Source organism: Sorex fumeus, unplaced genomic scaffold, assembly GCF_029834395.1.
Source record: "Sorex fumeus unplaced genomic scaffold, SorFum_2.1 ptg000091l, whole genome shotgun sequence".
In the NCBI taxonomy this organism is placed as follows: Eukaryota; Metazoa; Chordata; class Mammalia; order Eulipotyphla; family Soricidae; genus Sorex; species Sorex fumeus.
This window is the reverse complement of record NW_026606148.1, coordinates 2278813-2304652: the sequence shown is the minus strand read 5'-3', so window position 1 is coordinate 2304652 and position 25840 is coordinate 2278813. Positions and strand designations below refer to the sequence as shown.

Here is a 25840-nt window from a genome sequence, read left to right as displayed (position 1 = left end):
TTTTAATTAAAGAAAGTAATCAGTCAGTGGATACTGATTGAGGACTTAATATCATTTTGTGCAGGGCACAGAAGAAAATAAGGCCTGGTTCTTCCCATGTAGGGAGAAGGTGAACATGCAATACTCCTACAATAAGCAAGCTGTCCACTGAATAGATTTCATAGAGGTGTGTGGGGTTTTTTTTGTTTTTGTTTTTGGGGCGCCAATACATGTGAAGCCTTGGAACTACCCTGGTTCCAAGAACTCTTCTACTCACCCCACACAAGAGGGAAATCATTTCCCCTGCACGTGAATTAATAAAACTCTGGGAGCTTTGATGACTTTCTAGAGGCAAGAATATCCAAATGGGGACTTTCCTTCCAGCAGTTGGACTTCAGAGCTGTGTTTTCTCCTCCTTCCCATCCTCTCCAGTTTTGGGCATCAGTGTGCTCAGACAGGGCATCCCCTCCAGTCTGTACCCCTGTATCATGAGAGCTCTTGTTGCTTCTCACAGGCACCACCAGGCTTCTTAGCATCATAACTAGAATACTTTTGAAGTGTACTTGAATTTTTATTCTTGATTATTTAGTTTTGGGAACATACCCAGCAATGCTCAGAGATTACTCCTGGCTCTGTGGTCTTAGCAGGACTCAGAGGACCATATGCACTGCTGAGGATCGAACTTGGATGGAATGTGTGCAAGGCAGGTGCTTTCTCCACTCTACTGTATCTATCCGGCTCTGTGGTCATAATAGTTGTGGTTATGAGATCTGAGGCCAGTGTGAAGGATTATAAGTTTAGTGCTTCTATCTGTGACCTAAATTGTGCTTAGATTCTTGTAGAGCTGAAATCACACTCCCCACCCCTAGTATGCCCTTCTCCTACATTAAAAAGTCACAGTGTCTGCCGATGTAGGGATCCCCAGCACGTCCTGAACAGGATTCTTAGTTTATTCCTTGCCTCATTTCCCATAGAAGCAGAGATGGAACACAAAGAACAGACCGCATGGAACTAGATATCAGATTTTCAGAACAATGTTTCCCTGGGAAGCTTGAGGGTACAGGCGGGGCACCAGCGAAATGCTCAGAGAAACCAAAGTCAAAGGCAGCTAGAACATGTCTGTGCTGGCCAACTGACCCAGTGTTGATGAGGGCAGAAGCATCAAACCTTTCTTGCAATGTGTTGCTTTTCAAAGGCAGTTCAAAGACCATTGGTTTAGATGAATGTTTGGGTTCCTAGTGTCTGGATCCATTATAGTCCTCAGATCTTCAGACAAGTGTGTTTAAGAAAGGCCAAGCCTGAAATATCCCCTCTTTCTTCAATAACACTCCTTTATATTTCAGCTCTTTCTTTGTCTGTCTTAGAAGGTCCCAAGCAGACACCTTTGCACTATTTCCCTCTCAGTTTCCAAGTTCTTATTCTTTTCTTCCCCTTCCTCCTCCTCCTCCTCCTCCCTACCTTTGCTTTCTGAATCAAAAAGATGTTTGATGCCTCAAGCCTATACATGTATGGAGTCATTTCTTCCATGCTCATGCTGGGCTTGCTCCATCATTGTGGACTGTTCTTCTGCGTATGTAGGCAGCAACAATCACAGAGCAGGTAATTTTGAACACAGAGAACTGATTTGACACAATGGATGCAACTTCAGAATATTCTGGGTATGAGGGTGTTTACACCCCTCTGCCCTGCGCTGCTCATGCCTTCATCCCCCTGCCCTCAATCCTGCTCAGGTACATGGTACAGCTTGGCTACATCGGTTGGACAGCTGGTCAACTACACACCAGACTTCATTGTCAAGGAGAGTGCACTGAGTATCAATGCAGGATGGGCATCTTGGATCACCTGGGTATAAAAACACCAGCCTATTCTCTGCTTCTCTAAGTAAAGTAACCTGTTGGACTAGAGTAGACTAATACACACATTGTTTCAGTAGAGAAGGCATAACAATGAGTATGGATTCTGCTGGGGTACTGCCCAGTCCAGGTCCTGGTCTGTCCATGTTGGTACATATAGAAGGATGCCCTTAGGTATGGAGAGCTAGGAAGACCATTCCCAGAAGTACCAAAATTGCTGAGAACTAGCCCAAGGGACAGAAGCCAAGGGACAGAAAGTGGGCAAGTGAGGACAGCCTCCAAGAAAGAGGATATCTCACAGTTGAGAGGTGTTTGGAGTTTGGGGGTTAGGCATCTAGGATTCCATCTCAAAGTCTTGAGGGGTGTCATTGTCCTTTTTCTGTTCCTTGTATATATGGCAGTGTGGGCAGAGAGAATGGGAGGCATATACTTAGCACATTTCAAAATTGTAGGGAATAATGACAAGAGACTTTCCTGACTTGCACAGATGAGAGACCCATCCTGGCCCCTCACCTCTTTTGGCCAGCCCACACACTGCCTGAATTTTGGCCATCTAGCTCCATGCTAGTGAGGGGAGATGCTTGCAGTCACCACACTTACTTGGATGAGCGTGGGAAAGTAACTTATCCCCTGCCAGTTCATCCTAGTGGTCCTTACCTTCTGAAGACAAAGTCCCTGGTGAGTCTTGGTGGTGCTTTTGTAGAATTATATGAAGGCCCATCTCTGAAGAAGGGCATCGTGGCCTGTGTTTCCCTCTCCACATCAAATCAACCACTCTACCTAAGAGCAATTCAGCTCCTCACTTTTGTTTTAACCCAAAAGAATGGTAGAATGGTTCCCTCTGCATTGTTGTGGAGGCTCTTGATCACTGAGTCAGACAGATGGGGCCAGGTAGGAGAGGGAGACAGGAGCTGCCTGCAAGTCACCTCTGCGGCCTATCTCTGCTGAAGCCAGTGCTCATTCCACAGAGACTCAGCAAGGCAGATCCCTGGTAGGGACAGCTTGAGCGCCTCCACCTGACCTTGGATGTGAGCAAAAGCACAGAGAAAGTGATGCCAGTTTCCCCCTGCAGTCTCCCTTGGGACCACAGATGCATGTAGGAAATGGGTTATGTGGTGAACATTCCCATATCTGCAAATGGACAACTTCATCCCCCTGTCCTCAACCCCAGAATGTGAAGCCATGTGAGGGGTCGGTCACTTTCCAAAAAAGAACTGTTCTCTGGAAGCCCAGGGCATCCTTGCTGCTCACCAAAGACTGTGAGACACCCTGCCATGGGCCTCCCTCTTTCCCCAGCAGTCCTTGTCCTTGATGTGAGCCTTCTGTACCCATGGTCATGCTCCAGAGGCTGGTCCCATCTCTGCTGCTGCTGGCTGGTGGGGTAACGCTGGGACTCTCCCTGACTTTGTAAATATGTTGGTTAACCAAAAAATTCTCACTGGCCAAGTAATGAAAACAGTTTTTAAAAGAATTATTTTCAAGTGCCCTACCCCGCACATCTTTATGCTCTTCTTTGACCAGAAACCAGAATTTCTAACTGAAGGGGTTTCTAAGTGTGATCTACAGATGATTAGGGGCATGCTATTGGTATTTTATCAGTCTACTTGGCGAATCCATGCTTAAATTTAAGTGCCTCTGGAGACCCCCCCCAAAAAAAAAAATGTTCAGGAACACTAAATTTGGGAGGGAAGAGTTTGGTCCTGCAGCTCAGTCAGTATGATTTTAGACAATTCTGGTATTTCATTTCTAGCCACCTATAAATGGGCAATGATGAGTGAACCTCAGATGACAGAGCAGGACTTGGTGGCTGCAGGTGCAAACTTAACGTTTGTCTTCAGTAATGTTGGCCAGGGAGATGCTTTCCACCAGCTGCTGGGCGCAGTGCCAAGCAGAGCTCAAAGCTGTGACCGCCCTTTAAGTGGTTTGTGTGATGGATGCTCAGGTATAGGACTCGACAGACAAAGCTATACAGCATGTGGGCCTAGGGGTTCCCAGACTCTGCTGATTCTCTCACCTCTCAGGGAGGAAGTACATCCTGTGTGAGGGAGTGCAAGGGGAAGGGATTCCCCTGGGGATTTCCTTGCTGAGGTGTGTGTGCGTGTGTGCGTGTGTGTGTCTGTGTGTGTTGGGAGGGATTAGTGCTTTTCTGTCTGGTGTTCACTTGCAGAATGCCTTCTGGGTCATATCTCAATGAGTCCAAAGTGTCTGTGCACCCTAGTTTCTGTCGGAGCTCCTGGAAATGCAGTGTCTAACTCGGCTCCTTGGAGATGTGGTCTGGGGTTGTCCACACTAAGTGGCTCCCACAAGATCCTGCTTTATTAATTTTCACTTAATGATCTGGGGGCTCAGGGCTTCTTAGGGCCTCCAGGGTACGAGATTCACTGCTGGACTTATGCCTCCTTAGAGAATGGTTTAGAAGTACCAGCGTTGGCATTACCTGGATGCTGCCACCCCCAGGGCAACCTAAGGGAACTCCTCCATCCAGTTCATCTTCTATTCAGTTTATTCACACATCACTCAGGGCCCTGTGTCTGGGTAAGCCATCCTCTTACCATCTTAAAATCCCTCATACTTTTGAATAAAGGGCTCTGTGTCTGCATTCTGTACTGTACCCCACTAATTTGGTAACCCCTTTGTTACCAAGTCCCTAGACCATTTCAAACCCAAGTCCTGACCTATCAAGTGTAGAATGAGCCAAAGCATCTAGTTCACAGATTTGCTACTGCATAAAACCAAGGAGGACACTGTGCTCCAAAAATAAAAAAGTACTTTGCATTCTGCAAAGACACTCTTCTCTACCCCTGTTTCTTCAACTTTGAAGTTGCTAGAGCTGAGTTATTTTTAGAAACTCATCCATATTTCTGGGTTTTCTACAACCTTGAATCGGCAGGTTCTGTGACAGTCCCCTCCTGTGATTCTGCTGCAAATGGCCTGTGCACACTTCCGGAAACCGTTCCGCCCCCCCCCCCCCAACCCCCCCCTTAGGCCCTTGTTCTTTCCCCAGTTAGATCTGCCTTCACTTCCCCGCTGTGTTGTCCGGAAAACACAACACATGTGACCCAGCTCGCCGGACACTGGAGCAAAGGAGTTTGCGGTTGAGCATTTTTCCCTGCGGGAGCTCTCTGCAGGGCTCCCCACCTGCGTCTGAGGGGCCCTGCAATGAAGGGGTGACATTTACACAAGTACCGGCGGGAAGGATGCACAACCCCAAGAGCTCCTCTGGAGAGGGACCTCCCGGGAAAGCTGACAGGCTACTCAGCCTTCTTCTGCTTTGATTGATCACAGAGCATTTCAGAATGTAGTGGAGGAGACCTTCCGTCACTCTGAAAAATCCTCCTGGGCACTTTCCAGGCACACACAGGACCAGAAATTCAGGGTCTGAGACTTTCCCTTCTGGGGTCAAGTGGCTATTGCAAGTCTTGTCCATTAGAAGAGAGAATGCGTAAGATCAGCCAGTCAACAGATTTGCTGCAAAAATCAAACGAGACAGTGTGATATAAAAAAAGACTTTGTAGACTGCCAAGGAATGTATAAATTGGAGGCATCATTAGACATACGGTGCAGTCTTGCTATTTCTTGCATTCGAGTGAGAATCAGGACACTGTGTTTGTGAATTTAGCCTCAGGCCAGCAAGTGTATGGGGTGCAGTCAGGGAAGGAAATGAATTCGGACAGAGCTGTGCCCAGGGCTCCATGGGAGAGGCTGGGAGAGGAGCAGGAAAGAGAAGGGAGCTTCCACAACTTGGGGACTCCAGATGCAAAACATAAAGAAAGAAGATCTATTTTTACATGTGCAAACAGTTTTGCGATTTGGGAAAATGTCTTTAGTCTGGCAGCCACGGCACATTTCTGCCCCTGGGTATAATGAAGATAAGTAGCGGTGGTGGCGGTCCAGATTTCGTTCCGACTTCAGGAGCCTTCTGTCACAGTTCTCTCCTCTGCGCCGAGAGGCGTCACATGGACTGGCTCACACATGAGTTTTCTATCTCATATGGGGCATGGGTGGACTTGATAGAATTATTTGGTGTTTCGGTTCCTCATTGCCTTTAACTGGCAGACCCTTCCTCCTTGGGGTGGCGGAAGGTCCTATACTTCCAGGTGTGTAATGCCTTAGTCTTGAAACTTCCACGTTTTGTATCACCTGTGCAGGTCTGCAGGTGTGAAGAGTTTCAAACCATGTTCTAGAGAGCAAGGTGGAGGATGGTGGACACTCCATGGAAATCCTGGAGAAAACAGGGTGGGGGAAGGAGAGATGGTGCTGCCATCCCAGGCAAGGATGCTGTGTGCAGGTTGGCAGTGACAGTATTTGCAGAGCCTGTACTTGGATGTTTTCAGATGTACCAGGCTGCTCTGATGTCCTGCACCTGTGGTCCACCATCAGACTCGGGGGATCTGCTTTCTAGAAAGTGCTATAGGAGCAGATCAGAGATGAGCAGGTGCCCAGGGGCCAGCGAACACAGACCAGGCCTTGCTGGAAAACCAGTTCAGGTGTCCCACTTTCTTGGCTCAGTCTGTGACAAGCCCTCTGATCTTCCCTTCAGGTGCACCATCGACAACCGGGTAACCCGGGTGGCATGGCTAAACCGCAGCACAATCCTCTATGCCGGGAATGACAAGTGGTGTCTGGACCCTCGTGTGGTCCTCCTGAGCAACACCCAGACCCAGTACAGCATCGAGATCCAGAACGTGGATGTGTACGACGAAGGCCCCTACACCTGCTCGGTGCAGACGGACAACCACCCAAAGACTTCACGGGTCCACCTCATTGTGCAAGGTAGGTGGGCGTGGTGTGAATGTGGTGGGCGTGGTCACGTTGTCAGCCAGAGCCGTGGATGTGATTCTTTTTTCTGGAACCTTCGGCAGAATAGATAATTCTCTTCATTGGCCAGGACCTGGCTATCATTTGGCTGTCAGAAGCTGAATTTTCAAATAATTTCCCGTTGAATAGGATAAGCATTTTGGGGGCTTTAGTTCCAACAACATATTTTCTAGAAAATTATCTTATAATTATTGTTTTCCTTGGCATTTTTGTCCTCCACTTTTTTTTGAGGTTTCATCAGATTCTAAACTTGCTTTGTTTTAAGACCAGTCTTGAACGCTTTTCTGTGTGAATGCCTTAGTCTGGCCTGACAGGGAAGTTCAAAGAAGACAGACCAGCGGGGTGCTGGGGCATCTCCCTTAGCCTTCTCTGTTGATAAGCCCTTATATCCTCTCTCCTCACCCTCACATGGCCTCTCTGATCCCAGACTACCCCTTGGTCCCTGTGCTTGATTCTCTATGCTTGACGGACACCCGAACTCTCCCCTCTTCTGCACCCCAGTTCCTACATCCGGACACCTATGGGTTTGTGTTGGGTTCCGCTCTCTCTGTGGGTCCCAGGTGAAGAGATATCCCTGGCTTCACCCCTCCCCACCCAATCGTTGCTGCCCTGGACATGGAAATAGCCATTTGCTTCAGTGAACTGATTCCCAGAGAAGCAGAACTCAAAATCCCACTGAGTCTCAATCAAGTTACTAACAGTGAGCTTGACTCAAATGTTCCTTCTGGAAAACAATTGTGTTGCGAGGCTGTGTGCTAACACTTAAAACACTTCCATATTTAAGACCCTGAGAATATTTAAATTCAGGGGTGGACACAGAAACAATGGTGGAGGGAAGTAGACATTGGTGGAGGGTGTGGTTTGGAGCACTGTACAGATGCAACCCCACTGGGAAAAGCATCGCAAATCATGGTGCCACAAAGAAAATTGAAAAACACAAAATCTTTTTTAAAAATTTTTTTTTATTAGTGAAACACCATGAGGTACAGTTATATACTTACGAATTTTTGTTCTTGGGTTTCGGTTACACAATGATCAAGTATCCATCCCTCCACTAGCGCCCATCCTCCACCACCACAGGTCCCAGCATCCCTCCCACCCCCCATCCCCTCCGTCCCACCCTGCCTCTGTGGCAGGGAATTCCCTTTTGTTCTCTCTCTCCTTTTGGGTTCTGTGGTTTGCAGGAGAGGCATTGAGTGGCAATCATGTTTGGTCTATAGTCTACTTTCAGCATGCTTCTCCCACCCTGGGAGGATCCTCACAACACCCTTTATTTGGTGCTCTCTTCTCTATCTGAGTTTCCTTTTCCCCTAGCATGTGTGGCTGGCCTCCAAGTCATGGAGCAAAATTCCTGGTACTAATCTCAGCCATTCCTCGGTATTAGTCTCTCATTTTGTTGCTTTATGTTCCCCAGATGAATGCAATCTTTCTGGAAAAACACAAACTCTTTCAAAAACAAAACCAGCACTGAAAATTTTAAAATATTTAAAATACTTGTTAAAAACTCTTAGGGCAGGCACACAGAAGCATTGCCAGGGATTAGCTCTAAGAATTTCTAAAAATAGTCTTGTGGGGGTTAACTCCTGGAGGAACTCTGGCCTGTAAGGTACTGGTAATTAAAACTAGGACTTCTCACCTGTCAGGCATGTAGCTTACCTTCTGAACCAGGTCTCCAGGCTGAGCTACCATAATTTTTACATTGGGGTCCTTCAGGCAGTGCTCAGGGCAGCCTGGAGCCGCTTCTGGACACCCTTGGCCAATTCTCAGCCAAGCAGGGCTGGGGAGCACTAGGCTCAGGGGAGTAAGCAGAACCTGGTGCTTCCAGATTTCATACGTGTGAGGCTCACACTTGTCCTCCGCTTCCTCCCCACCATTTCAATCCTTGGTTTCTGGAGCAAAATACCTCGCTTTATCGTCTCAGAAACTCTAGTTTCTTGGCGACAGAGCTTGATCTTTTATGGGTTTTCCCCACTTTGGGATTCCTGCTCCTTGTCCTGATGCCCGAGACAAGGACAGTTGTGCTGGATGATTACTTAGAGAGAGAAGGACAGGGAGGAGGCTCGGGACGAACTCCAAGGAGTTATGGAATAAAGCAGAAGCTTGCTGGGAGAAAGCGAAGAAGTTGCCATCCAGATTAGAGGTCGGAACTGTGAAGAGTGAGGTGTGGGGCAATGGTGAGGAGCAGCCCCAGAGAGAGAGGGAGAGAGAGAGAGAGAGAGAGAGAGAGAGAGAGAGAGAGAGAGAGAGAGCTGGGTGCTGGCTCAGCCAGATGGAACCAGTGGGGCTGTGATCTCCCTCGTGCCAACGCTTGGTTGCAGATTCACTTTTGTTCCTCCCTCCCTCCCTCCCTCCCTCCCTCCCTCCCTCCCTCCCTCCCTTCCTTCCTTCCTTCCTTCCTTCCTTCCTGTCTGTCTTTGGGGCCATACCCACTGATGCTCGGGGCATTACTCCTGGCTCTGCACTCAGAAATCTCTCTTGGCAGTGCTCAGGGGACTCACTATATGGGTTGCCAGGAGTTGAACCCAGGCCTAATCCCTCTGTACTATCGCTTTGGCCCTACTTTGTGTCTTTTTTTTCCCCTAAAGAAATGACAGTGGTTTTGTCCTCTATGTGGTGTTTAAAAAGACTGTACAAAGTCATGGGCACTAGTAGCATTTTAGTTGTTTATTATTTTTTAAATGTTATGATTTTGCTTATGCAGGAGTGGTGGTGGAGGGGCTTCTCAAGTGGTGCTCGGGTAGTGTGGAGGCCACTCAGCTAGGCTGGAGGTTCAGTGCAAGGACTGTGTGTAGCATTTTTATGGGAAATAGAAGAGCATAGAACATATCTGTTCATGTTAAAAATAGCAGAGTCAGTTTGGCAAATGTTCTACAGTCCATCAGCAATCTATAACAGGGGTGCTTTGGAGACTGTTTCATGTCTTCTAGGCCCTGTCCCCCCATCCCCTCCATTAAAGTAGACTATCCCAGGGGGTAAGATCATGAAACTCTAAGCAATTTTCCAAAGTACTTGCTTTAGAACTGGTTTTAGCCTTTTCGCATTCGCTGACCAACTCCACCTACCCATGGCCCGTGGTTGAAAACTAGTCAGTTAAGCAGGGATAATTTTTTTTCCCAGAAGTCACAGGACATTTCTGCAGACCAGTGGCCAAAAGCCATTGCTTTAGGGAGCAGGATCTTTACATAATCGGGATGGAATCATGAATAGCGCAGAACCCCCTTGGAGAATGACGATCACCTTTGGGGGGGACTCTTTTTTTTTTCTCCTAAAATGCTGTCCCCACCCACCTCCATGGATTTGCTCCTGCTCAGATCAACTAAGAGGGCATGTTGTCAGTGAGCATTTCACAGATGCTTCTGGAAGCAAGAGGCTGTGTTGATGGTCCCCAGGTGAGACAGAGGTTCAGAGAGAGAAAGAAGAAGACATGTGGAGGCAGGGAAATAGGACAGGTACTTCTAGCGGGAGGGGGCCAGTCCTCGCTCACGTCCCAGTTAATGACAAACATCTAATCCACAGTGAGGTGTTTACATCTGTGATTTGGCTGTGCACCCTCTTAGCATGACACACCACCTCAAGTATTGGAATCTCATCTTGGGCTAATTTTCGAATGCTGATGGCTGTATCGATCCAGAAGCCAGCTAGGTTACAAAGGGCCTTGGTCTTGTACACAAACTCAGCCCCAGCTAATCCGCTGTCAATATGCCCAGCCTGAGCGTTATTGACACTTTAATGAATCAGGGACCATCATTTTTCAGAGCAACCTGCCCCCCCTTTCTTAAAAGCAACCAGACAACGGAATAGAGCCAGCACCCCTGTTTCTATATTGGAAAGAGGATACATCACCATCCAGGATTTACAGAGAGAGAAAGAAGTATATTTATCTGGGGATCATTTATTGCCACAAACGTAAACCCTGATTCCTCGAGAGAAACTGATTGTCCGGATTTTGTTGAAGTTGCTCTTCCACCCCTAGTAGAACGCGACTGGAATGGAACTTAGGCATTTAAGTTCCGGAGTGGTTTTATGATTATGAACACACACAAGCACATGCAATAGTGATAGTTTTAAAACCCACCTAATCTGGGATTGCGCTCACCTGCGTATATTGATGCATATAAGTCAGCTTTCTGATAAATGAGCCCCACTTAAAAGAAAGAACATAAGGTCATGCGTAAGGTGCTTCCCCAGACTTTCCCTTTGCTGAGAGGCTGGAATCAGTCCTTTCTTCTCTCAACCCCACCAATTCTCCTCATTCTTTGCTCTGGGTCCTCTGCATGCCCACGATGGTGTCTCTTGGCTCTGGCTGCAGCCTTTCTCCCAGGATGCATCTGCTCAAGGGCCAGGCTTCCTCCCCTTGGCAAGGCCCTCTTCTTGCTTCCACACATTCCATTCAAGGCAGTGAAGATTCCCTTAGCCCCGCTCCCATGACCTGCACCCTAGCTTGGCCTAGGAGATGCCCACAAGTTGCCACGGCGAGATGGACTTCCCACGTGTGCCTGCAATGTCCGTTTGCCTTATTTTCACCCAAGTCATCACCAAGACTCAGGCTTCAGGGAACAGAGTGGCTGGTGGCTGCCTCCTCCCTCGTCATGACAGACCGCAAACTCCTGGGAACATAGCCATGCAGTTCTGCTTCCTTGCCCCATCTCTGAGTAGACATTTGATCAGGATCTGTGGCCAGAGCAACACATTTCTCAGTGCAGTGAACTGCATCGTGCTCCGTGCTTAACAAGCATGCTTGCGAAGTTTTCTGGGATTTAAAATTTTTTTAATTTGGGAAGGCTTATAGTACTATTAATATTGGTTTCTAATGGGTGTAATTCCAATGCCACACCCCTCACCAATGTACTCATCTCCCTCGTCCAATGGCCCCAACCCCCTCCCATTATCCAGCCCCCACCCTACCCCACTCAATTGTGTGCTCAAGTTCTCCTGTTGTGTGACCTTTGAATCTTTGTGGCTGTTTATCTTTAATTCACACATGAGAGAGATCATTCTGGATCCATCCTAATCATTCACTTTCCCAAAGAAGACATATGGATGGCCAACAGGCGTATGAAAAACTGCTCACTTTCATTCAAAATTAGAGAAATGCAAATCAAAACAACACCGAGAGACCATCTCCTACCTGGGTTCTTGCTGGAAGCACATGAGCCCAGACATCCCCTCCCCATGGCCTTTCATGGCTAAAGCTCTTGATTTGAGCTTTGTTTTCCGGGATAATTTTAAAAATAAGTTACCAGCATGTCATGTCCTTGTAGTGGCAGAAAGAGGGAAATGCTCTCTGCTCTATTTTAGCTTATTTAATTTTAAATGGTAAAGGTAAAGGCCCTCCCGTTGTTTGTCAATTTGCTCGAGCGGGCCCAGTAACGTCTCCATTGGTTGAGCCTGGAGTCTAAGGTCTCAGAGTTTCGCTTATCTTGTTCTGTGGGGCTTCACTCGTGCGTGAGTCTCAGCCCGAGTGTCCGGAAAGCATCCTGGAGTGTGGCGACAGCTGGGTAGTGGAGGTAGTGGAGGACACATCATAAGACACTTAATACCCATCTTCCAGGATTGCTGCACCATATTTGATACGGTTCAAATATGGTTTGAACCATGGGAACACCTACAAGGGCGATTAGAGGCCACCCCAAAAGCCTCTATTTCTCTCAGAGAGCCTGGCAAGCTACCGAGAATATCCCACCCACATGGCAGAGCCTGGCAAGCTATCCGTGGCGTATTCGATATGCCAAAATCAGTAAATACAATGGGTCTCATTCCCCTAGCACATGACAGGGACGAATGGAGACGTTACTGGTGCCCGCTCGAGCAAATCGATGAGTAACGGATGTGACCAAGTGATCACCCACCCCCATACCACACCTCCCCCCCTACCTGTGTGTCAGACAATTTGCAAAATACTCTTTCTCTACTTTAGTTACCTTCAATATTTTGAGACCAGTCCACTACCCCTCATACCTGCCAAAAATGCAGTGCTAGACAATGTGTTTTGTATTGCTTGTTATGGATATAACATAATATTATGCATGCTCTAGGAATTCTAAGATTTTCATAATTAGGGTCTGAAGAAATCGCTGCAGCAAGTTGCTGGGGTCCGAGATTCATTTGTGTGTCTCTAGATTGTGGCCATGTGGGAGCTTAAGTAGATGGTGGGCGGATGTGCTGTCAACTCAGAGTCCCACTGGGGCAAGGGGAAGGAGATCTCCTTTTTATTTACTTGCTTTTCCCCCCTCTTTGTTCAGGGGGCCATAACTGGAAATACCTGGTGCTCAGGGCTTGCTCTTGGCTCTCTGCTCAGGGATTACTCCTGGCCATGCTCAGGGATCAAACTAGAGTTTGTTGTGTGCAAGACAAAGCTCCTTTGGCTTTATTCTCTCTCTCTCTCTCTTTCTCTCTCTCTCTCTCTCTGTCTGTCTCTCTGTCTCTTTCTCTGTCTCTCTCTCTGTCTCTCTCTCTCTCTCTCTCTCTCTGCCCCCTTACTGCTTAATTTTTTAGTACATCTCTGGGCCTGCATAAATCTCCTCACTCTTTCTCATGCTGCTGGATGCTGGAGAGGTTTCAGATGGCCTGAGCTGCTCTGGTCTAGTTCTGCTGAGGGTGGATGGGGGCTGGGCTGGGTCGCAAAGGAGACTCCTCGGCAGACAGGGAGTGGGTGGAGGGACAGCAGGGGAGGGTGAGCATCCTGCCAGAGAAGTTGCCTCCTGGGGTATGCACAAGAGCCCAGCCTGCCCAGCTCCAGGTGAAGGGAAGAGCAGAGAAGGGCTGCACACAGGTACCATGTGAGTATTAACAGGTACCATGTGGGGTGCTATACAGGTACCGTATGGGGAACTATGCAGGTACCATGCTATGGGGAAACATTCTTGGACAAGCCAGGATCAAGGAGCAGCTTCCCAGCAAGTCCAGGTGGGAGAGGGGAAGGAGGGTAGCAGGGGCTGGAGGACAAGGAAACTGAGTTAAGTACTACCACATTACTATTTAAATTAAATGTAAATTGGGTTAAACAAAATATGAAAATTACCATTTTTCACTGCATAACCAACTTGAATTTCATATCTTTTTTTTTTTTTGCAAGAAGGAGGTTATGACCATTAAGTGATGCTTTAAAAAGTTGTGCTACAGGGCTGGAGCAATAGCACAGTGGGTAGGGCATTTGCCTTGTACGCGGCTGACCTGGGTTATATTCCAAGCATCCCATATGGTCCCCTGAGCACCGCCAGGGGTAATTCCTGAGTGCAGAGTCAGGAGTAATCTCTGTGAATCGCCAGGTGGACCCAAAAAGCAAACAAAAAAATTGTGCTGGTATTTCTGGCAAAAGCAGGGTTCCAAGATGCTGAGGTGGTGGTTAGTGCTCTTGGAGGCCACATTTCACAGGACTCACCAGCCTACAGTGGCCAGGGACTTTTGTGCTGAGAATACAGGGTATTTCATCTTAGAAATTTCTGCTGGCCAGTGGTTTAAGTAACTGGCTATGACCCAAGATGCGAGTGTTCATGGCTCTCGTTGACTCGCGGGCATGGGGTAGAAAGGGAGCGGGGACACTGGAAAGAAGAGAGTTTTGAGTGACAGGAGGGAACCCGAGGGAGGGGAACAGGCATTCCTGTGGGTGGGAGCAGAGAGGCAGTGAGAGACCAGAGACGGGCACCCAGGAGAACAGACTCCAGGACTGGGGAAGCCAGAAAAGGGGCCATCAGACTCAGATTTCTCCCTGGAAACTGGAAACTCACTCAACCACAGTGTCCTGTCTGGCATGCTGGAGCCGCCCAGCATGAATCTCAGTGGTCCAGACTTCTTTCTTGTCTGATGCCTCGAGTTTTCCACTCAAAGCGAGTCTGTAAGAAGTCCACCACCCCCGTGTGCTTGCATGCCCACTTAAGCAGCCAGCACATGATCTTCTAGGCCCGAGTGAGGGAGATCCATCGAAGATTTATTAAAATGCAGCTCTAATGATTTCCATCCCTTCGACCTTAGGGTGTTCTGTTTTATGAGTGTAATTAATAAGCAGCTGCTTCTGGAGGCTAGCTGCATATTTTAACTCTTTCCCCTTCTTGATTCTGCTGCCAAAGCAAGCTTCTTAGGTCATCAGACACGGCCACACCCTGCTCTCTGGGGTTCAGGGAAGGGGCAGGTTGTGAAATCCTGTGTTCTGGAGACCAGGATAGAGCCAATTCAGGGGCAGTGTAACCATATCACAGAAGCTCTGATTGTGTATCTAGGAAAGTCGGGTGTAGTGGCTCAGCAAAACTGCCTGCTGGGCTGCAGAACATCAGACCTCCTTGTCACGGCACTGAGAGGACCCGCTGGAGTGCTGCTGGGCTGCAGTCTGAGAGATGCACTGCATGACACAGAGCCTCAGATGCAGTGCCTCTAAAAATAAGGGGGCTGCAGTGCTGAAAGGCAGGATGCACACGAGAGTGACACCAATGCTGACACTGACGTTGCACAAATATCAACACTGATACTGGCACTAACAGATGCTAATGGTGACACAAATACTGATATGGACGGTAATACTGATGCACTAGTACTACTAATGCTGATATTGATGTTGATACTAATATTGGTGATATAAATATTGATATTGATGCTGATACTATTACTGATATTGGTGCTGATGTTAATACTGATATGGACCCTGATGGGCTGGAGCGATAGCACAGCTGTAGGGCGTTTACCTTGCAAGCGGCCAACATAGTCAACCCAAGTTCAATTTCTCTGCCCCTCTCAGAGAGCCCGGCAAGCTACCGAGAGTATCTCGCCCGCACGGCAAAGCCTGGCAAGCTACCCGTGACGTATTCAATACCAAACACAGTAACAATTGTCACAATGGAGACGTTACTGCGCCCGCTCGTGCAAATCAATGAACAACACGAGGACAGTGACAGTGATGGACCCTGATATTGTTACTAACATTGATGCCAATACTAGTATTGGTATAGATGCTGATACTAATACCGATACTGATACTATTGCTAGTGATGATAGTGACACTGATATAGATATTGATACTAATATTGATTCTGATATTAATGTTAATACTGTATATGAATTCTGTCATTGCTAATAGTGATGCTGACATACTGATCTTGATGCTAATACTGATATTGATGCTAATACTCATGTTAACACTAATACTGATGCTAATGCTCAGAGTGATATTGATGCTAATACTGATATTCACGCTAATGCTTATCTTGATATTGATGCTAATACCAGAACAGATACCGACACTACTAATACTTACGTTGACACAATTACTGATACTGATATTGACACTAATACTAATATCGATATCAATGCTAATACTGATACTGATGATACTACACTGATATTGATGCTAATACTAACACAACAGTGGTGTTGACTCTAATATTGATGTTGATGCTAATGTTGATGATACTAATACTGACATTGATGTCAATGCTAACACGTATACGGACACTAATGCTCAAACTGATAGTGACACTAACATTAAGGATAATATGACCGCTAATTTGTTTTATTTTAATTTGTTTTTCTTTTTGGGTCATACCTGGTGATGCTTAGGGTCTACTCCTGGCTCTGCACTCGGGAATTATTCCTGGCAGTGCTCGGGAGAACATTTGGGACGCCTGGGATGGAACCCTAGTCTGTTGCATGCAAGACAGCTCGGAGCCCTGATCAGTTTCTCAGTTCTGATCCAGGTTTCTTTCATCACTGGCACATCTTATCACCTCCTCCTCTTTGAGACTTTCCCTCCTTCCTGGGTGCTGTTAATCCGAAACGCCCCACTAGGGTCTCCTGGCCTTTAGCATCAAACAGCTGGAGGCTTACTTCATGGCTGGGGGGCTAACGTCTAGGGAATTGGGTGTGAAAGAAGGAAGTGCGGCCTCTCTGTCCAGTTCTGTGCTCCTGGAATTCCCAAGAGAGAGGGCTGAGCTGGGGAACCTCGGGAGGCGGGGCGCACCCGGGACAGAGCCAGCGGTGCGAGTCCTTCATTTACCTTTCATTGTCTTCTTGTTCCGAAACCGCTCCTCTTCCCGTCTGATGTGTATAATTATGCTGCTTTCTAATCCTGAATAATTAATTGACCTTGTCAAGCCAAACTCATTATTATGATTAAGAGAACAGGAACAATAACTTTTAATTTCTAGACACCTAGGCCCCCTCGACCCCCTCCCCTCACACCCGAATTCCGAACAAAAGGACATTTGGAGCAGCACGGGCAAGGGGCCAGGAGCAGTCTCCTGTGATCCCTATGGCCAGAGCACAGACTTCAGCCTCCCCAGCTCACAGCCAGCAGACAGGCCCCCTCCTGGCCCCAGGAGCCTGGCCTGGGAGTGACACCTCATCTCCTGCTCCTGCTCATTTTCACCCCAGCTGCATTTTGCTGAGTCATAGTGGGAGGAAAGCTAGCCGGCTCTGGTCAACTGGAGTCACCTACCAGCACAGTGTGTATTGGGGTTCAGAAGTTGTGTGATTGTAACCCAAGCATGAAAGCTTGTAACTATCTCACGGTGATTCAACAAAATTGAAAAAAAAAAAAAAGAAGAAGAAGCCCTATGGATAGCAGGTCATTTTCCATACCCCACACTGCTTTCTCATGATGCCTCTTCTCTTCCTGCTTGGCTCAAGAAATAGAGGGAAAGGCCCCTTTGCTTTAATCACCTGAACTTCTAAATGCAACCCACCTTCCCCATGTCCTGCCGTTAACTCCTTCTAAGAGATTGACAGTGTTCCCCTGGAGAATGCCATGCCGAAAGGGCAGGTGTCCTGAAATTGATGGAAATACGGAAGGCAGATGGGACCCTGGCCTGCCTGAGAAGCTTCTGCCTGGCTTCCTACAGCGGTGGACAATGGAGCAAGGCTGGGTGCCGAGGTTGACTAAAATGCATCACCTATCTGCTAAGCCAGGTTTGATGTCTGAGACAAAAGGAATCCAACTGCCAATAGCTGTAAGAGGAGTCACATGGGTTTATGAACAGTATCTCTGCACCTTCTCTATGAGACAGAAAGTTTGTGCAGGATAGTTTGATCTCTGCATCCCAAGCCTTCCAGGCCAGAATGGCAAACAACCACAAGGTCCCTTATCCAAGAGTTTTGCACATCCCCAGAAATCTCAGTGGGAGCTGGTCATTTCAGAGACAACACCTGTGGAGTCACCAGCTCCCTCCACATAAGCACTGGTCACCCAGAAGAAGGCCTTTGGAAGCCCCAGAATTCCTGGCCCTCAGTCCCATTTTCCCAGAACCATGTACTAGAAAATTGATTCTAATACACTGTGATTTCTGAAAGTCACCCTAATTCCAAAGGACCCCCACTGTTTCTTGGAGAGCCCCCACAGTCCCAGGTGGGCATATCACTGGTTCATCAGGAGAAAAGAACAAATGCTAGATCCAGAGATAAAGGATTCATCCTGATAGTCTTTTGGAAAGTTTGTGGTTTTGTGTGTGTGTGTGTGTGTGTGTGCGCATGCGTGTGTGTGTGTGTGTGTGTGTGTGTGTGTGTGTGTGTGTTCCATTTGCAGGACTGGGGATTTAACCCAAATATCAAGCGTGCAAGACCCGTACTTCCCCACTGAGATCAATAAATGAATAGACTTCTTTGCTGTGGTGGTGCTGAGGACAGACAGAACTCCAGATTTCATGAGTGCAAGGCGTGGACACTACTACCGACTCATATCTCAGGCCTTTACGGGAATATTGTTTGTTAGGGAACCACACCGAGTGATGTTTTCGGATGAGTCTCTGTACAGAGCTGACTCCTGCTAGGTCTGTGTGGTGCCACAGACTGAAATCGAGCCTCCCAATACGCAAAGCATGCCTGTGCCCTAGCTCATTTGAGACTTCTCCCTGACCCAGTGCTTTTCCATTGAGCCCCATCCCTTGCCCTGCTTTCTTCTGGACCACCCTCCCCCCCCCCCCCACCCCCCTGCTGCATGCATCCGGGGCTATAATCTTTTATTCAAGCTGAATTCCAAGCACTTTTTTTTGTTTGGTTGGTTTTGAGGTTTTGAGCCAAAACACCAGGGGTGCTCAGAGCTTAGTCTTGGCTCTGTGTTCAGGAATCACTCCTGGTGGGGCTTAAAGAACCATATGTGATGGTGGGGATCAAACCACGGTTTCACACACGCAAGGCAAGTGCTTTAATCCTGTACTATCTCTCCACCCAGCCCAGCCTTTTGCATGGGACCTTCCAGTTTTTGGCTTTGTACATGGACAAAGAGAGTGCTGAGTGTGGGGCTGGGCTGCTATCATTGCCATGGTTGTTTGGGAGAGAGCCCAGTTGTCACTAAGAGGAAACTAGAGCAGCAGGGTGGGTTCCGCAGTCTGGAGGAAGACCCTGATTCCCCTCTCTGGAACCGGAGAACCAGAGCAGATGGAGACTTGGAGCTCTTGATACCTCCTGCTAAGTTAGACTTGCAGCTGCCTCTCTCAGGGGTCTATCTTAAGACTTACAGACCCACTGAATACCGTCTGTGGTGAATTAGTACCTGACGCTGGGGCCAAATCGAATCAGCTTGCATCGGAGTTCAGCTCCATGAGCAATGTCCCTGGAGATGCTCGAGCTCAATGGGCTAAGCTTTTTTTTTTCCTTTGAGAGATCTTCATTGCGTGTTATTTGAAAAAGAATTTATTGATTTAAAATTAGGACAGTTTAATTTGGTGGCATGTTTTCTTTATGTCTCCATTATATATTCATGTCTTTGTGGTACACTCAGCTGGTGGGGGGATTAAGAATTCAAAATAGAGGATTTTCACTTGGCAAATAGTGCCTTTGACTGTGATTAATTGGGAGTGTGCCCAAAGAACCTGGTGTTCGCTCCGCTGGGGATTGAAAGGCTTAGCGGAAATAAATAAATTTCAGGATTTAGGAGTCCCGGATTCCAGTCTGAATCATGACAATAAGTACCTGGAAAAATGACCTACTTCTTTAATCTATTTTGGATTAGAAGCACTTTATAGAAATGTTTTGATATATCGCATAATCAACTTTGAGAGCGGAATGTAATAGATGCAAGGAAGTCGCCCAACATAGCAGCACCTCAGCACCTTCCCTTAGAGGCATCATTGCTTGGCTTTAACGGCTCTCAGGCTCAGAGCTGGCGCCATGGTAGAGCCAGGGAAGGAGCTTGCCTTGCACATGGCCTTCCTGGGTTTGATTCCCGGCATCACATATGGTGCCCCGGGACCTTCCAGCAGTGGTCCCTGAGTAGCCGAGTCAGCAGCAAGCCCTGAGCACCACCCCATGTGGCCAAATAAACCAAAATGAGAAATTAAAATAAATAAAGGTTCCCAGGCTCTCACTCACAGCTGTATGACTGGGATTCCATGCTGTGGGGACAGAGCCGGTGCTGGGCGCACGCGCGCGCGCACACACACACACACACACACGTCAGTCCCCTTCCACAGGTCTCAGGGATCTTGGTTTTCTGACCTTTGACCCAGACCTGTTACCCATAACTCTGTTCACTGTGTTCTTTGGTCTCACAGCGTTGTTGGCACAGCTCTAGGTTGTGTCTCTCCTGCCCTGAGTCTGGATTTCAAGCAAGGGTGCTTACTCTGACTCAGTCCTTCTTCCTATCCGGAGATGTTTTTGTTTTGCTTTTTTTCTTTGTGGTGCTGTGGAATGAACCCCTGGCCTCACACACAAAGCAAGTCTCAGCTGCTGAGCTGCATCCCAGCCCTCCTCCTTATCTTACTCCTTTCTCCACCTCCTTCCTCCTCTTCTCTTCTTTGCCTTCTCTTTCTCCTCCCCCTTTTTTCTTCTACCTCCCCTTTTTCCTCCTTTCTACGTTTTCATCTTCTCCTTTTCTTCCAACTTCCCTCCCTCCTCTACCTCCACCACCCCTTCCTTTTTCCGTCTTCTCCTTCATGAAGCAAATGGATTCACCACATCGAGACCAGTGGTGGTGAATTTCCTTCTTCTCCTGGTGTTTCAGGCTAATCCCTGAAGTTGTATCTGTTTCTTATAGAATTAAGTCTTTGTAAGTGTGATTAGGTGAAGTTCATTCTGTATTAACCAGTAGATCCTAAACACTGGTGATGATCCTGATTATTGGTAAGGACGAGGCAGAAGAAAACTTGGTAGGAATACACAGAAAATAGAAGGTAAAGTGAAACGGAGCAAAGAGGGATGGAAGGGGGCTGGTCTTGGAGACTGCAGTGATGTGGCCAGGAGGTTAAAAAAAAAATAAAGGCAGCAGCTTCACCTAAATGGCCCAGAGAAGGCCCTGCCCTGTTGCATGTAGCTTCCCCCAGGAGAAAATGATCTAGGTCTTTCTGATCGCTGGACTATATGAGATGATAGCTTTGTTGTTTTAAGACTTCAGGCCCATTGTAGTATATCAAAAGTCATATAATTAAAAAAAGAATTTAACACTGGCCTTTGGGGTTTTTTTTTGAATATTTGATGGCTGGAAGTTAATATTGGTATTACAAGTTTGCCCGGAAATTTGCTTTGGTCACTGAGAGACTCTAAAGGAAAACATCACTTTAAAAAAAATAAAGGAAAACATGACTCTGAGGTGGATTCTATTTTTTGGTACTTCTTTCTCTAGGGCACCTGCCAATCAATGCTTACAGAGTTCTTCATCGGGTGGGGAGGGGAAGGAGTATGCAAGGGGATGGGGGCTCCTCTAGATAATTCTTGGGAAGTTGCGCTGTTGGTTTAATGTTAGGGTCCAAGGACGCTATGTTGCAGTGCCCTGGGGTGCCAGGGATACTCGGTTCACCCAGAGATGCTCTCCCAGCAGCAGTGCCTGGGATTATGTAGGGGTGACCACATGCAAGACCTCATCCAGTACTTCCTGCCATCCCTGGGCCCAGCATAAAGGGTTCTCTTTGCACATCTGCATTATGATGTAATTGTGATGTCACTGTCCAGTCCTTGTATGGGGGTGCCTGTAGGCGGGGATGAGAAGACACTCATGCAGATCTTATGCTCTCTGATGTTAAGAACAGTCAATGGCACAAGAGTGGGGCCATGGCCTTCCCTGGTCTGTAAGGTTGGGCTCTGGATGTGGGGCTTGAATCAGAGACGTAATTGCTAAGAGTTCTCTTGTTAATGGGGGAGTGGTATTAGCTGCCTTTCCTCCATTTGCTCTACAGATTTCTTCAAAGCAGATGGTACAGAACAGAGCTCATGGATTCCTGCTTCGTTGCTCTGTGGCCCCCTCACCTTAACCCCAGGCTTATGCCTATGATGAAGATGCATCTTTCTAGAAGCTCCTGTCAGAAAGCTCTGTCTCTGTGCTGGATCTTTCCTCTTTCCCTCATCTTTCCTCAGTCCCACTCGCTGGGCCGAATTCCATGATGTATCCTGAACCTCACCTCTTCTCCCTCAAACCAGCTCCCCTGCCCCACCCAAAGCCATCCTCATCTTTCTGAAATATTTCACAGCTGCCGACTGAGGCTGTCTCTGTTTCTCCCTGTTCTTCCTATTAACTGTCCTTCACACCCAAAAGAATTCCATTATAGACTTTAACTTCTCTGCTCATTTTGCCCATTTCTCCACAAAACACTTAGGGGAGACCTCCAAAACTCTTACCACAACCCACCTGAATTCTGGCATCTCCCTGACACCCTCTTACTTCTGTAAGCTCTTCTTTTTCTTGATGTTCTTGGAATGTGGCAAGGGGTCCCTTAGCGCAGGCCGTAGAGCTGACCCTGGTTAAGCACCTCCCTTCCTCTGTTAAGGTCCCCTTCTAGGAGGCCTCTCTGCTCATCTCCATAAACTAGCAATTCCCACCCCATCACATTGGCCCGGATCTTATTTTTCCTTTAACACAGGCTGTGATTTTGTTCTCATAGTGTCTATATACTTGCTTCACAGTTGTCATCTGGGACCAGCTAGTTAGTCCAGTGCCCACATGTGGCATGTGCCAGGCCCTGAGCTCAGCCTCAGGTGGGCACACTGAGCATTGCCAGCGGTAGTGACTTGTGACCCCCTGGGCCCAAGCACCAAATCTGAATCACTAGGTCCACACTGCCTGACAGAGAATCACCAGGAATCCTGCACTCCGTGGTGTGTGCCCAGCTCTGCAGCACAGGCTTTGCATGTGGAATTCCTGGTTGGACCCACATGATACCCAAGCACCACTCTGTATAGCTCTGAGCATTCCTGGATGGGCCGCCCCACTCTGGCCCTTCTCCACCCCCCCCCCCCCCCCCCGCAACCCGGCACCGCGAGAAAGGAAAAGGGAAATATATATCTACGGTGGTCTGTTTGAGCCTTCTAGATACCTGCTTTGCCAGGAGAGCTTGGCTCATTGTTCCATCAAATGTCTATAACAGGGATGGTGTGTACTAGGGACCCCAGAAATGTCTGCTGAACAAAATCCTCGGGGAAAAGCAGGTCGGGCATTACATGAGCACGATCCTGCTGTCAGAGCCGATTCTGCCTTTGTGAGGGAGAATGAAATCCTGTTATTTCTCTTGAGCTGACCTGGCTCCCCAGTCTCAGGCAAGGTGCTCTCCAGCCAAATGAGGTGGTTTAGTCAAAGAGAGGGGGCACGTGCCCCCTGGAAAGGAAGAGCTCAGAGAGGCCATGTGGGTCCCTGTGAGGAGATGGGGATAGGAACAGAGCTCTGCCAACAGACCTGGGAAGGGCAGCCAGAGGAAAGGAAATTGCAGGGCAGGGGTGATAATGAGAACAGATGCTCCAGGGTTCCCTGGAATCCTGGTCCGAAGAGGACCCCCTCTTTTCTTTCTTATTTTAAATTTATTTAATTTATTTTTTTTCTTAAAATTTTATTAATGAAACACCATGAGGTACAGTTGTAGACTTACAAATTTTTGTGCTTGGGTTTCAGTTATACAATGACCAAATACCCATCCCTCCACCAGGGCCCATTCTCCACCACCACTGATCCCAGTATCCCTCCCCCTCGCCCATCCCACCCTTCCTCTGTGGCAGGGCATTCCCTTTTGTTATCTCTCTCCTTTTGAGTGCTGTGGTTTGCAAAAGAGACATGTTCAGAGGACCCCCTCTTTTCTCAAGGGGCTAAACAAGCAATGCTGGACAGAAAGAGATGGAGCAAGCAGAGACTTTCCAGAAATCCCTGTTTCAAAGACAGGCATTTTTCTCAGGGTTATGGCTGGCTGTGAATATTTTCACCATTATAAATATACAGACTGGGCTATAAAGATAGTACAGCAGGTAGGACACTTGCCTTGCATGTGGCTGACCTGGTTTGATCTCCAGCATCCCATATGGTCCCCCAATCAATGCCAGGAATGATCCCTGAACAAAGAGCCAGAAATAACCACTGAGCATAGCCATGGGGCCCAAAAACAACACTTTAAAAATATGTAAACATATAGAGAAATAAATGTAGATGCTTCTACACTTACAGCTAAGGGGGCAAGATTGTGTCAGATCTGGTTTTGGTTTGGGATTCTGAGACATTCTAGCACATGCCGGGAACATGTGCTAAGGCTTTGAGCATTCTTCCTGGCCCCTGGCTTTTAGATGATTGAACTAAAATTAGACCACCAAGAGGAGCGAGGCCATAAAGAAAGGACTCAGCTTAAAGTAAGGCATGAGAAAGAGGATTGAGCACCGAGCAAACAGGCAAAGGCATTTGGAAACTGGAAGAACAAACCATTTTAAGGAATATTAAAAAAAATACCAAAAACTGTCCCAAGCCATCTACTTGTGTGATGTTTCTCAGACTTTCTTGAGGAACTTAGGAAACAAAATGACTAAGAAAATAAGTCTATTGGGCTGGAGAGACAGTCCAAGGGTTGAGGCACTTGTCTTGCATTCGGCTGACCCAGATTTTATCCCAGGCCCTGAGCTCCACCAGAGATCTCTCCTGAGCACAGACCCGGGATGAGACCCTGAGCATTGTGCTCCTGCCCCCCCCCCCAATAAGTCTGTCGGCTTCTCCCTAGACCAGTTAGACATGGCCGTGTGTGGGGGACCCCAGTATTGGTGGGTATGAGAATCATGGGCTGGGGATGAACAGAGCCACATGCTAGGGAACTGACACAATTCTGAACTTGGAACGCGTTCCAAGTGGCTGACTTCAAGTTAACTCTCCTCTCTCCAGATACTGCTGTTCAGATGAACAGCAGGAAACAGACATAGAGAAGAGGCTGTGCCCTGGGGTGGGGGTGGGGGAGGGCAGCATAGTTCTCCCAAATGGGCCCATCTTGGCTTTCTGAGAGCTGGCAGGGGTTCCAGGGCTCTGGGTCTTCCTTGCTGCCTGCGGAGAGTCTGTCAGCTCTCTCTTACTCTTCTTAGCAGGGCTGCAGGCAGCTGGCCTGGTCCTCAGCCAGTACACATCCAACCCCTTTCTGGAACCCTCGGGGTCCTTTCTCCTGGGCTTCCCAGGACCAAACTCCAGCAGAGGAAATAGACTTGACCCCCTCACTCCTGGTCATGGGCAGCCATGAGTAGAAACGCTGCTTCCTGTCTACTGGTGCATAGAACTTTGCTCTGTGTTTGCTTTATTTCTGGTCTCATTGTGCTTGATATTTGCTAAAATCTCATCCTCCTCTGCTTCCTCCTCCTCTTTCTCGGGCTCTCTGGGGATGGTCCCCTATTCCTGACTTTATGCCCCTTAGCCCGCTTTGCCACCTCTGACCTACAGTCATTACTGTCCTCTCCAGCCTGTCCTTGAGGGCTCTTTCCTCTGCATGGGATCCATACGCCTGTCTCCAGGTGTGACAGCTGGCGAGCCTTTGGGGAGAGGGTGCGAGCGTTCAGGCTCACCTCAGTACTTATTTATTTTTCCATTCGCTTAATAAGTCCATCTAGAAATCGAGATTCGCTCACAACCTATCATTTCCCGGGAGAATCCACGTCCAGCCTGCTGGCGCGTCTCTCCCTGAGCGCACAGGGAGAGAGGCAGTGTGTTTCCGAGCTCTTTATTGAGACTCAATCAAGCTGTGCGTGTGTGTCTTGTCGCTGAAGGGATGGAATGTATCTGTGTGGGTTTGTGTGAGGACATTTCCATCTATCCCCGAGTCAGATGTAACTCCCAGCTGATGGTGGATACAATGGCTGTGGAATGTTTAGCCAGGGTGGAGGTGGAGTCCACAGAGAAAAGTGGGGGCCCGGGCGGAGGCTCGGTGACTTTGCATGAGGGGGTCATACCAGAAGGCCTGGGGTGTCTTCCCATTTCCTTTTGCATTGAGCTACTCTGTGAGAGGACCCCAATACCCAGTGGCAGAAATGCCATGACCACTCCACCACCCACGCAG

General features: G+C 48.0%; 1 protein-coding gene across 4 annotated transcripts in view; it reads left to right on the top strand.

Moving 5' to 3' along the window:
• Positions 1–25840, top strand: part of NTM (neurotrimin) — a 1044600-nt gene that overhangs the window by 826598 nt on the left and 192162 nt on the right. For all 4 annotated transcript variants that reach the window (XM_056131451.1, XM_056131454.1, XM_056131453.1 and 1 more), the window contains one exon: positions 6373–6605. In XM_056131451.1, the coding sequence (XP_055987426.1) occupies positions 6373–6605 (233 nt within the window). The remainder of the gene's footprint in view (positions 1–6372; positions 6606–25840) is intronic.